Genomic DNA, 13,131 nt, shown 5'->3' with positions numbered 1-13,131 from the left:
AGGAGCATTGTACATTCTATAAAGGCTGCTAACTCTTTCCATTGATACTGAGGTTGTGAATTTGGTGTTTAGTTAAAAATTCCCTTAAACTTTTAACCAAGCCCCCATTGTCTTTGGCCCTCATGGTCTTAATATGAGACTGAATAAAATGAAAAGATTGTTATAATCTTTTGAAAAACAAAGTGACATTTCTGCTCTTGGGTAATTTGATTTTTAAACGGCAAACCAGACACATTTGCCACATTTTTGCTGGATCTTCTGATTGCTGTGATCTGAGTACTCTAAAACAATATAAAGATATATCACTATTGACCACCTCTAAAGGTTATTATAAAAATCTAAAGTTGGAGACTATAACACGCCTGTTTGCTACAGTAGCCTTCATTGTGGGCTTCAATTGCAGTTTTTACACTGTGTTGCTTGGTTGAATTCAATCAGTTCAGTCGTTTATTTATTTCTACAATTCTATAATTAAGTCTGATTTAGTCAGAAATAGATCTCCAAAATGGACACAAATGGTTTCAGCAGCAGACGTAGTGTTCTTAGTCAGATTAGATTGTTGAATTAGTCACACTCCCCATGTTTCTCTATAAATATCTTTCCCCTTTTAACCTTCCTTTTTCAGTTTTGCTTTAGTAACATACACTTTTGAACGATGAGGCAAATGGTACTTCACCAAGGCTGCATTTAGAAAGATGCAAGATATTTAAAACTTGAGCTAACGTCCTCAGGTCCTGTCCTAAAAACGACTGCGAAATCAGAGATGTTTCTTGAGGTTTTTGTTTAAAATGAACGTGTTTTGCGGCACATTCTTGAGTCGGCTCATCGTTGCGCCGCTCGAGCTGCGACTGAGAGAGAACTTTAATCTGAGTGGCGTTGGATAAGTGGACGAGCTCGCGATCTGGGTAATCCTTTGTTCTAACGCCGCCACTTTAACAAGATCAACACGTTACAGGAGTTCCATAGACTTTAGCTGAGTTCAGTTCTTCTATTTGAATGAAATAACTGGTAACATGTAGAGAGCTAATGTAGACCTCAAATCTGGTTTCCTAAAAAAGTAGTACTAGTATTTTAATTTTTTTTTATTTTGTTGTCTTTCTCTTTTTTGAGACAATTTTAAATAATGAATCATAATATTTCAGTGCGCTTAATTAATAATTTTTAGTTTTTTTCTACTTTTTTGTGAGACAATGATAGACATACTAAATTAATGAATACTATTTTAAACATCTAAATTAAAAGTTAGCGTGACATGAGGCTGCACAATATCAAAATTGCCATTTGAATTGACACATTTGGCAAAATTAATGCAAAAACCAGAAATGATTAACAAAAATGTTTTAAAGTGTATGGAATTCTTGTATTCATTTAATTTGAAAACCTATATCGCTATTATATACTATAATTATCTATATACTGTTCAGGAAATAATAAGTTTCCTTTGATAACTTTATAGACTTAGGTTAGTATTGGACATGTTTTTAAAGTTGATAATGATACTAAATGTCTGTCCGCAGTGATATTTTTAGTCCTCGGCAGACGAGAGCTGCGTGCTTGTTCCGTCTGCTCCTGAATATCAGCCGCTTCACTGTTACTGCCGCTATTATTTAGTTGTACTAACTGGTTATTATTGGCTCTTCTTCTATTAATAGGCAGACGTGCTAAAAACTGTGTGTGTTTGTCCTGGGTGTGTCGAGCCTCAGACCAGAGCAGTGGATAAACAGCACGCACCGGGCCGTGTAGATCACTAAATCAGTTTTAGAAACGGGGAAGAAAACTGACTTAGAGTTCTATTTTGTCTATTGGTCACAGGAAATAAAAGAATGTGACTTAGTTGGATACTCTGAAATTAGGAGCACAAAAAGAGCACCCTAATAATAATGATGTAATTTATTACTGTACAATTATACAAAATAGTGCTGCTGTCAAAATACTACATTGTCAAATTCTATTTTGATACCACAATGATGATAAAAGTATTATTTTATCATTTATTTCCCGACACAATATTGTTGTAATATCGTCAATAATATTATATGTTCTTATAGTTCTAATAATCGTTCCAGGTCCAATTTTGTCCTATTTGTTGTTTTGTTTTTCCCCCCGGTATCAATATCTGCTGTAATTAGAGTCTGCTGTCTGTGTATAGACTTTTTTGTTACAATCCTATAGAATCAATTAAAACATCTCTGAATCAGGAGTCTGATCTGAAAATAATCAATAATCAATAAACAATAAATAAAATCATAAATAAATGCAGTAGTTGTCTGTTAATAATACTTGATTTGGTGTGTCTGGTTTTCTGTTCAGAAGTGGAGTTTCTACAGCTCAATATGCTGAGGAGACGTGTGTTTTGGTTTTCAGTGGTGATTTGCAAGTGGGGTTTGTGATTTGAGGGCCCATCTCGCTGGCCCTCCCCCTGTTGGCCTGAGCATGCTACCTGCAGAGCCCTGTCACATTTTACCCCTGCATGCCACATTCCTCGTTATCTAACCGGGGGCTACATACCTTTGCCATGAGACGCACTACGAGCGCCGGGCCTTTCCACTTGTAAACGTAGGGCTGAGAATCAGTCAAACTGGGCCGCGGTGTGGCCCATACAGACAGGAATATTATTGTGGTATTTGCTAAATCATATACCAACATGGATTCTCTGCGGTTCACAGATATGATTTTTTTTCAAGGGCTGGAGAGACTAAAATTAAATTTGGTCTTGTTTTTTTGTACTTTGAAAATACAATTCTTTCTTTTTTTTCAAGCCATGAATCTTGTTTTTTGTCTCCTTTTCCATTGCTTCAACAATTTAAATCTACAGTAGATGCAAAAGAAAATTAAAAAACACCTGGGCAAAACTGTATTTTGGTGGCATAATGTTGATGATGATTTGTGCCTGATATTGACAAGATCTAAAGGTCTAAACGGCTATTTCCCAAACCCGGTCAAAAAAACCTTTTACTGTCATTGTTGTTGCATCTATTGTATATGCTCAAATTTAATTCTCTTTGAAGCAAAACCAAATGCTTTGTGTTGTTTATGTTGTGATGTTATAGCAGCCACATCAAATCTGGCATAATTGTTCTTATTTTTTTGCTTCACTTCTAATGACTCTTTAGGACGTGTCACACTATTGTTTTTTGTGCTGAAATTTAAAGTTAGTACATGTATAGTTCAAAAGACACTAATCAACAAAAACTGGAGACACACACACACACACACACACACACCCACACCCCTACACCCCTACACACACACACCCCTACACACACACACACACCTACACACACACCTACACACACACACACACACACCTACACACACCTACACACACACACACACCTACACACACACACACCTACACACACACCTACACACACACACACCTACACACACACACACACACACCTACACACACACACACCTACACACACACACACACACACACACACCTACACACACACACACCTACACACACACCTACACACACACCTACACACACACACCCCTACACACACACACCCCTACTCACACACACACCCCTACTCACACACACACCTACACACACACACACACACCCCTACACACACACACACCTACACACACACACACACACCTACACCTACACACACCTACACATACACACACCTACACACACACACACACACCTACACACACACACACCTACACACACACACACACACACACACACACCTACACACACACACACACACACACCTACACACACACACACACACACACACACACACACACACCTACACACACCTACACACACACACACACACCTACACACCTACACACACACAAAATATAGGCCAGTTCATCAGAAACAATTAGCTTGTGTTTCCAACCCTCCCTGACGGGTAAAGGCAGTCTGAGGGCCCACAACCCACCCACGCACTGGCTGCGGTTTACAGATGTGCGCACCTCGCTCCCCCTCTGCAAGTGCTACTACAGCAGCTCCATTGACGAGGCTCCTCTGACAGAGCCGCTGCTGCTGCTGCTGCTGCTGCTGCTGCTGCTGCTGCTGCTGCTGCTGCTGCTGCTGCTGCTGCTGCTGCTGCTGGTGACTCAGACTGGCTGCTTCACTCTTATCTTGGCTCTGTGAGATAGCACGCCCTCTGGTGGACACTGCTCTTCTCCTCATGTACTGTCAGGGAAAAGATTCAGAAAAACTTCAGATGGACCATTTTATTTACTTATCCAGGGCGCCCCTATTGAGACCCTCCTGGTCAAGACGAGCATTAGGTCACAAACAACATTACAAAGACGCAGACGTCACAACAATGACAGGCATACACAGTCATTGTTTGTCAAGGACACTGACGGCAACAACATTGCTCTATTAGGTGATTTTTCGAGGTTGTTTAAAGCAATAGTGGGATAAGTGGTGATGATTTCTACAGCTTATTACATGCATAATGTGTTCTTGAGATTAACGGTCGATAAGGCCTACTGTATTTGTGGCCGATTTTTAAATGTTGACTTCTGTCTTGCCATTTCTTGCACTGCTATTAATTGAAAATCACTCAACATAAATATTTTGATGCATTTTCGGTTGACAAGATTCTGAGTGAGAGTTTATTTCTGCGAGTTCCTACTGATCTTATGCGTTTAGCATTCATAATAATGATTTTCTAACATGCTGTACTTTGTGTTTTTGCAGCTTTTTAGACCGAGTCGATGTGGTCAGGCTGCACAACTACACACCCACTGACCAAGTATGTGATCAATTTAATATTAAAGTTATACAACACAATTTAGTTAAATGCATTTTCTGACTCTGGTCCTTTCAGGACCTGTTGAGATGCAGAGTGCTGACATCTGGGATATTCGAGACAAGATTTCAAATAGACAAAGTTAACTTTCAGTAAGTTGAAACACATTATTCAAGAGCATTTGTTTCTTATTTTTATGTGTTATAACAAGGATATTGAACTATTGGCTATTGGCATGAGGCCATACTATCTGCCCCGGGAGTTCTCACATGTGATTTTAATCGCAGTCTATGTGACCCCGTCTGCCAATGCTGAAAATGCTTGTGAAGCACTGCTCTCCTGCACTTGTAGGCTGCAAACACAGCATCCACAGGCTCTCTTCCTCATCTCTGGTGACTTTAACCACGCTTCTCCCTCTTCTGTCCTACCAACATACACCCAGTATGTTACCTGCCCCACCAGAGAGAATAGAACATTGGACTTGTTTTTTGCCAACACCAAGGAGGCTTATTCCTCTTCCCCCCTCCCTCCCCTGGGCAGCTCGGACCACAACCTTGTACATCTGAGGCCTGTGTATGAACCCATCGTGCGCAGGCAGCCTGTGGTGTCCCGTGAGGTGAGGATGTGGTCTGCTGAGAGCGAGGAGGCTCTGAGGGACTGCTTCAGCACCACTGTCTGGACTGAGCTTTATGACCCACATGGGGAGGACATCAACACCATCACAGAGTGCATCACGGACTACATCAACTTCTGTTTTGAGAACATTGTTCCCTCCCGGACGGTGCGGTGTTTTCCAAACAACAAGCCATGGATTAACCGTGAACTGAAGGCTCTGCTGAAGGAGAAGAAGAGAGCCTTCAGGTCAGGGAACAAGGAGCTGAGGACTGTGCAGAAGGAGCTGAGGAGGAAGATCAGGCAGGCTGAGGCCGGCTACAAGAGGAGGATGGAGGAGCAGCTGCAGCAAAAGAACATTCAGGGAGTGTGGAGGAGCCTGAAAACCATCTCGGGCTTCAAAATCCCCCCTGCCCAGACAGAGGGGGATCTACAGTGGGTGAATGATTTAAATGCTCACTTCTTGAGGTTTGATCGGTCACCCGCCCCTCCCCCTGCACAGCTGCATGCTCCCTCTTCCACAGCTGGACAATGCCCTGCATCTGTTCCTCTTCGCTTATCTGCCCCGGACCATCAGCTCCCCACTTCGCCTGGACTCACCCATCGCCCCAGCACACGGTCCCCCTGCCAAACACTGACTGTCACAGCAGCACAGGTGAGGAGTGAGCTGAAGAGGATTAAAGTGAGGAAGGCAGCAGGACCTGATGGCATCAGCCCCAGGCTCCTTAAGTCCTGCGCAGATGAACTGTGTGGAGTTATGGAGCATGTCTTCAACATGAGCCTGAAGCTGAGGGTGGTACCACAGGTCTGGAAGACCTCCTGTCTGGTACCTGTGCCTAAGACGCCGCGCCCCAAAGACCTCAACAGCTTCAGGCCAGTGGCTCTCACGTCCCACCTGATGAAGACACTGGAGCGGCTAGTCCTGGACCACCTCCGCTCCACCGTGAGCTCAGCCATGGACCCGCTGCAGTTTGCATATCGGTCTGGCATCGGAGTGGAGGACGCCGTCATCTCCCTGCTGCACCGCTCTCTCTCTCACCTGGAAAAGCCTGGCAGCTCTGTGAGGATTCTGTTCTTCGATCTTTCCAGCGCCTTCAACACCATCCAGCCGCTGCTCCTGAGGGACAAGCTGGAGACGGCTGGTGTGGAGTATGACCTGGCAGAGTGGATCCTGGACTACCTCACAGACCGACCCCAGTTTGTGAGAGCCCGGAACTGTGTGTCTGACACTCGGACCTGCAGTGTGGGGGCGCCCCAGGGCACTGTCCTCGCGCCCTTTCTCTTCACCCTTTACACTGCAGACTTCAGACATGACACGGACAGCTGTGTCCTGCAGAAGTTCTCTGACGACTCTGCCATCATCGGACTCATCACGGACGACGATGACGCGGAATACAGAGGACTGGCGCAGGACTTTGTGGACTGGTGTCAGCGGAACCACCTCCTCATCAACGCGGGGAAGACCAAGGAGATGGTGGTGGATTTCCGCAGACGCCACCCCACTGCCCCCTCACCAGTGAACATCCAGGGACGGGACATTGAGAGAGTGGACTCATACAAGTACCTGGGTGTTCATCTGAACCACAAACTGGACTGGACTCATAACACAGACGCACTGTACAGGAAGAGCCAGAGTCGGCTCTACCTCCTGAGGAGACTCAGGTCTTTTGGAGTGACAGGGCCACTCCTGAAGACCTTCTACGACTCTGTGGTGGCATCAGCCCTCCTGTACGGTGTGGCCTGCTGGAGCAGCAGCATCACAGAGAGGGAGAGGAAGAGGCTGGACAGAGTCATCAAGAAGTCCAGCTCCGTCCTGGGCTGTGCTCTGGACTCGGTGCAGGAGGTGGGGGTCCTGGCTAGATTCACATCTATGCTGGACCATGAGTGTCACCCCCTGCAGGACACTCTCTCCGCTCTGGAGAGCAGCTTCAGTGAGAGACTGATCCACCCTCGCTGTGTGAAGGAAAGGTTCCGTAGGTCTTTCCTTCCTGCTGCTGTCAGACTTTATAACAAAAACTGTTAGTACTGAACACTCGCAATACTGACCTAACCTAATACTGATGTGCAATTCTGTCATATGTGCAATTGCTGTTGGAATTCATGTGCAATTCATGTGAAATTCATGTGCAATCTATGTGCTGTCGTGACACATATTCATGTGCAATTACTGTCGTGATCACATGCAATGGTATTTATTTATTTATTTGTCTATGGGAGTTTTTATTTATTTATAGGAGATCTTCTACTGAAAGTGTTTTTCAGACTTCCTATAAGTGATCTGTTCTTCTGTATCTACCTCTGTATCTACCTGCGTTGCACCAATGAAATTTCCCCATGTGGGACAATAAAGGAATATCTTATCTTATCTTATATTTATGTATATTAAATGCATTATTTTAAGACAAAACTGCTTTGCTTCACAGTATGTTTGATGTTGGGGGTCAGAGAGATGAACGTCGGAAATGGATCCAGTGTTTTAACGGTGAGATCAATTCTAAATTGAAAATTCAGAATTATTTCATAGGTTTTTTCTAAGACTTAATTAGAATAATTAGAAAGATTTTTGACAAAATGTGTTTCCACAATCTGTGCTGTATTTTTGCATTAACATTGTATTCCAACTTGGCCCTCAGAGGCAACCGTTGTTGTGATTTTGGGCATTACAAAAATGTAATTGAACTTCCAAACATATATTCTATTGATTGAATTTGGCCTCCAAACACAGGCACAATGCTGCATTGATAGTAATCTCTCCATGTGTGTGTTTCTTCATGTTGCAGACGTGACGGCTATCATTTTTGTGGTTGCGAGTAGTAGCTACAACATGGTGATTAGAGAAGACAATCATACCAACAGACTACAGGAGGCCCTCAACCTATTCAAGAACATATGGAACAACAGGTCAGTCATGTTCTCCTGAAGCCAGTTTTATTCAATGTTTTCTTTGTTTTTTTTGTCACAAAATATTTGTCCTTATTTTACTTATTTCCTCTCATTTTATCTCTTTTCTTACATTTAGTTTATGTATTAAGTATTAAGTTACTTGATAAGCCCAATATTTCCTGAATGTACCCAAGAATTAAACTATCACAAGATTGCATGTGGCACTTGACTTACTAATGATACTAAATGTTATTGACCTGACTTTTCTCACATGTTTTACAGGTGGCTACGAACCATCTCAGTAATTCTCTTTCTGAATAAGCAGGACCTACTCGCTGAGAAGGTTTTGGCAGGAAAGTCTAAAATTGAAGACTATTTCCCAGAGTTTGCACGATACACTACACCGGATGATGGTAAGACACGGGTAATAATGACCCTGTTCAGTCTGCAGCGCGCTTTCCTGTTGCAGAAAACTTAAGAAAGCTGTCATACTTATGCGACCATAGCAATTTGAGTAAAAATGTTCTTAAGTACAATGTTGTCTTTCCACAGCAATACCAGAGCCAGGTGAGGACCCTCGCGTCACAAGAGCAAAATACTTCATTCGGGACGAGTTTCTGGTGAGTTTCAAACTGGAACCAATTAGATAAATCTTTGCAACCTCTTCATTTCTAATCCACTATTTTAATTTGGGCAACATTTATGGTTCTTATGATTATAGTTCTTTTAAAATTGTATTTGTTTTGAAGAATTGCTCTGGCACAAAGTCTTCTGAATACAGTTGTTTGTTATCCAATCGAAAATATTTCATCTGTATTCATGGGTTCATGGGTTTCAGCCCCCATGTTATGAGTACTTTTTCTAATTGAAAATATAGAATATTTGGTATTTGGTTTTAAATTGTTCATCGCTATTGCAACAGTCATTATTCTGAAACCCATGGATACATTTTTCTTCTTACTGGAAACGGAGGTCGACTCACAAGAGATCATCCGTCCACTTGTTTAAAAGAGAGACATAGGACGGCAGATCACGTGAAGTCAAAACAGTTTAGCTTCTGTGTTCCAGACCTTTTATCTCAAGTCAACGTGAAAAAGACGTGCATGTTTTTTTTTGTTCTTGTTATGAACTGTCTTTGTTTTTGTAACTTGTCTTTTGGATCTCTTGAAGTAATTTGTGATGTCACCTTGCAGCGAATCAGCACAGCGAGCGGGGACGGCCGGCATTACTGTTACCCACACTTCACCTGCGCCGTGGACACCGAGAACATCCGGCGCGTCTTCAGCGACTGTCGCGACATTATTCAGAGGATGCATCTACGGCAGTACGAGCTCTTGTGATGGGCCAAACGCCGACACACTCTATTATCTACCTATGACCTACCTATCTCACCTCCCCTGTACGACCAGTTAGCGTATCACCCTGCCACTGTCGCCAAATTCAAGCAAATGCCTGCCCACCCCGAAGCCCCCGACAGCGCCTCTTCAAAGTTACCATTTTCAGCAAGCACCAGGGAGACTTCTTAGCTGACTTCAACTAGTCAAGACTTCCAGACTGTGCAGGCTCTCCTTCCTAATCAGCTCTCTCTCACATATATCAATAATCAACACTACAGCAGAAGACATTTAAAAGCCACATAGTATGAAATAAATTGAAACCTGCCGCTTCTAAGAGCTGACACGGCTGAGCGAGATGGGGCTTTTCACTACAATGCACCCAGAGGACAATAGTGAAATAAATGGTGAACTTAAAGAGGGCAGTAGCCTCACTTTTCCCTGTGGACATGAGCGTGACTCAAACACATGACCACATGGATCCCATGATGCTCTCGTCAACAAGGATGGACAGAAAACAAGATGAAAAGTAAAAAAGAGAAAAATACCATATTAATGCATCAATCATGCATACCAGTGAACTTCATGCAGTGCAAAAAATCCTAGCTATATATATAGATATTTATATATGAGTGTATATAAATATGTATATATATATATAAATATATATATATATATATAAATCTATAAATATAAATATTATATATTCCTGTAATAACACAATTCAGCTTTTAATTTTTAGTTTTTTCCTCGTGTGTGTTGGTGGACACTGATCAGCATTTGTGCACCATTTAAAGACCATTTTTATCAATATAGAGGGAAGATACATTGCATCGCCAAGACCTGCTGCTATGGATTTAAATGGGTGTTGGTCTGGGATTGTTCAAGTGTGGCTCTGTGTCAGCTCTAAAACATGAGTTGGATGTTCTGGGCAAGAAAGTCAGCACAGTTACTATTGTAGGGCAAAAATGTTTTGTGAATACGTTATGATTATTGCTTGTAACAACTGACAAATGTTGACCATTCACATATTGATCATATTATTGTACTGAGTGCTTATGAGAACATGTAATACTATCTTTCCCATTGAGGGATTGTATTGGTAATTAAAGAAAGCATTAACAACAAGGAGGTGAAAAACAAAAGACAAAAAGTAGAGATTTTTGTTTTCTAAACTCATCTTAACCTAATTCATTGTTGCTGTGTTGGGGGTTACTTGCGGTTATTGTGTTCAAGGTGCTACTTTCTTACACACTTCAAAATCCCAGACTAACACTTTTTTATGACATGTTGATGCAATGAAAATCATTTGAATAAGAGAGATGGTCATAGTGACTGGATCCACATGGAGACCTGGGATTCCCCCTCATCGGCTGGTCCACCTGCCCCTGTTGTCCTGGCGCTCACCTGCCCCGCCCTCACCCATTCTGGCTTTAATGACGTCTGTTTTTATTTTACTGCTGGACTATTATTCATGTACAGACTGTAAAATGTATTATTTTGTACAACTTTATTGAAGGAAAAAATAACTTGTAGAAGATCCCTGTGCCTTGATCACGACGTACGTGTAAAAATGAGCTAATATGTAAGTTATATTTCACTGCGCTGTACAGCTGGACGGGTCTGTCCCGCTGCCGGGGGACGATCAGCAGAACGGGGCAAAGGCCTTTTGTCTCTTGCTTAGTTTCCATTTTCCCACGTTTGTTTATCAATTCATTTGTTTTGCTTTGACTCCTCTGGTTTATACATTAGGATTTTTAAAAAAGGAAAAAGATAATCAAACACCACCTTAATGCTGTGTAGTAAAACATTCTGAAGCCTAACACAAGTTGATATATATAAAATATATTTCAGCTTTTATATTTTATATATATATCTATATATATATATCTATATATATCTATATATATATCTATATATATATCTATATATATATCTATATATATATATATCTATATATATATATATCTATATATATATATATCTATATATATATCTATATATATATATCTATATATATATATCTATATATATATCTATATATATATCTATATATATATCTATATATATATCTATATATATATCTATATATATATATCTATATATATATATATATCTATATATATATCTATATATATATATCTATATATATATCTATATATATATATCTATATCTATATCTATATATATATATCTATCTATATATATATATATATATATATCTATATAGATAGATAGATATATATATCTATATAGATAGATAGATAGATATATCTATCTATAGATATATCTATCTATAGATATATCTATCTATATAGATATATCTATCTATATAGATATATATCTATCTATATAGATATCTATCTATCTATATAGATATCTATCTATCTATCTATATAGATAGATATATATATCTATCTATATAGATATATATATATATATCTATCTATATAGATATATATATCTATATATCTACGGTACACTTCTATCTATCTCCCTGTGAGCTCTCCCCAGGTTTTCATTGCTTTTTGTCTGTAACATCAGCACACATGTCAGAAGGGGCAATGCTGGGTGCAATGGATGGGTGTACTTTTTATTTAAGTTATTTTTCTCAGTTTAGCTTTAATTCTCTGGACGGAGAGAGAAATATCCAATTGCAAAACATTGCGCTTTTTTTTTTTTTTCACATAAATCAAATTCTTTTGACAAAACAAAAGGCAATTGTTGTCCTAGTGTTTGGTTTATTTCCATAATTCAGACCTTGTTTTATATCACACTCACTATAAACGCAGCGTTGCAAGTCCACATTATCACTTTTTTAACCCAACAGATTTTAGCAGGGCTAACTTCATTTTTCTTTTCTTTTTTCTCATTGTAATAAAGATTGAAATGTTATGAGTAATTTATAAATTACAAAACCAAATTTTAATAAAATGGTAACACTTAAGAATTACTACACGTTATTGCGTATCAGTTTCTATAAAAGGCATGAACTTCAATCCTTAAAAGTATTGGTGGGTCAAAAATATTAAGTTTTTCCTTACATCCGACAACTTAATTTAGTGTGTTTGGTCGCCAGTATTGAGTACCAAGAAATCCAGTTATTTACTAGTACAATGCTCTTTACAAAGGCTATTTTTATGTAGTGTGTCCACTGGGGGGCAAAAGTGTTCCCTCTTGCCCTGGCCCCCAACAATCCTGTCGAAGGTTCTGAGTGAGTCCAATTCAAACTGACATTGTAGGTTCACAGATACAAAACAATTGAAAAATATCTGTAAACCTAAAAATGTCAGTAAAAGAGATTTGTCATAAAATGGAAATTGAGCATGTAGTGGTTTTTGTATGCTTTATCCAAATACACAATTGACATACCGTAGTCATATACTGCGAGAGTGAACTATTATCAGTTATAAGTTGAGCCATTGGAGCTTTTCAGAAGACCTTCAACATGCCCTCTATTTCATTCAGTCGTATTGCGATTAAATAAGGATTAATTTCACTGCAGTGGTCATACTCATATTGATCTATTTAACATGTTATTAATGGTTACACGGCTATGTTCTAAAATA

General features: G+C 40.1%; 1 protein-coding gene across 1 annotated transcript in view; it reads left to right on the top strand.

Moving 5' to 3' along the window:
• The window catches only part of LOC140365990 (guanine nucleotide-binding protein G(s) subunit alpha-like), a 29,231-nt gene extending 17,809 nt beyond the window's left edge, over positions 1-11,422 (top strand). The window contains exons 6-12 of the mRNA XM_072452622.1: positions 4,682-4,736; positions 4,812-4,885; positions 7,769-7,827; positions 8,126-8,246; positions 8,511-8,641; positions 8,781-8,848; positions 9,422-11,422. Of these exons, the coding sequence (XP_072308723.1) occupies positions 4,682-4,736; positions 4,812-4,885; positions 7,769-7,827; positions 8,126-8,246; positions 8,511-8,641; positions 8,781-8,848; positions 9,422-9,568 (655 nt within the window). The 3' untranslated portion in view covers positions 9,569-11,422. The remainder of the gene's footprint in view (positions 1-4,681; positions 4,737-4,811; positions 4,886-7,768; positions 7,828-8,125; positions 8,247-8,510; positions 8,642-8,780; positions 8,849-9,421) is intronic.
• Positions 11,423-13,131: the final 1,709 nt, after the last annotated feature.

Source organism: Eucyclogobius newberryi, unplaced genomic scaffold, assembly GCF_026437365.1.
Source record: "Eucyclogobius newberryi isolate DKJ021-1_F unplaced genomic scaffold, fEucNew1.0.hap1 SCAF_19, whole genome shotgun sequence".
In the NCBI taxonomy this organism is placed as follows: domain Eukaryota; kingdom Metazoa; phylum Chordata; class Actinopteri; order Gobiiformes; family Gobiidae; genus Eucyclogobius; species Eucyclogobius newberryi.
Note: the sequence above shows the minus strand (reverse complement) of the source record. Positions and strands in the feature narration are given on the sequence as shown.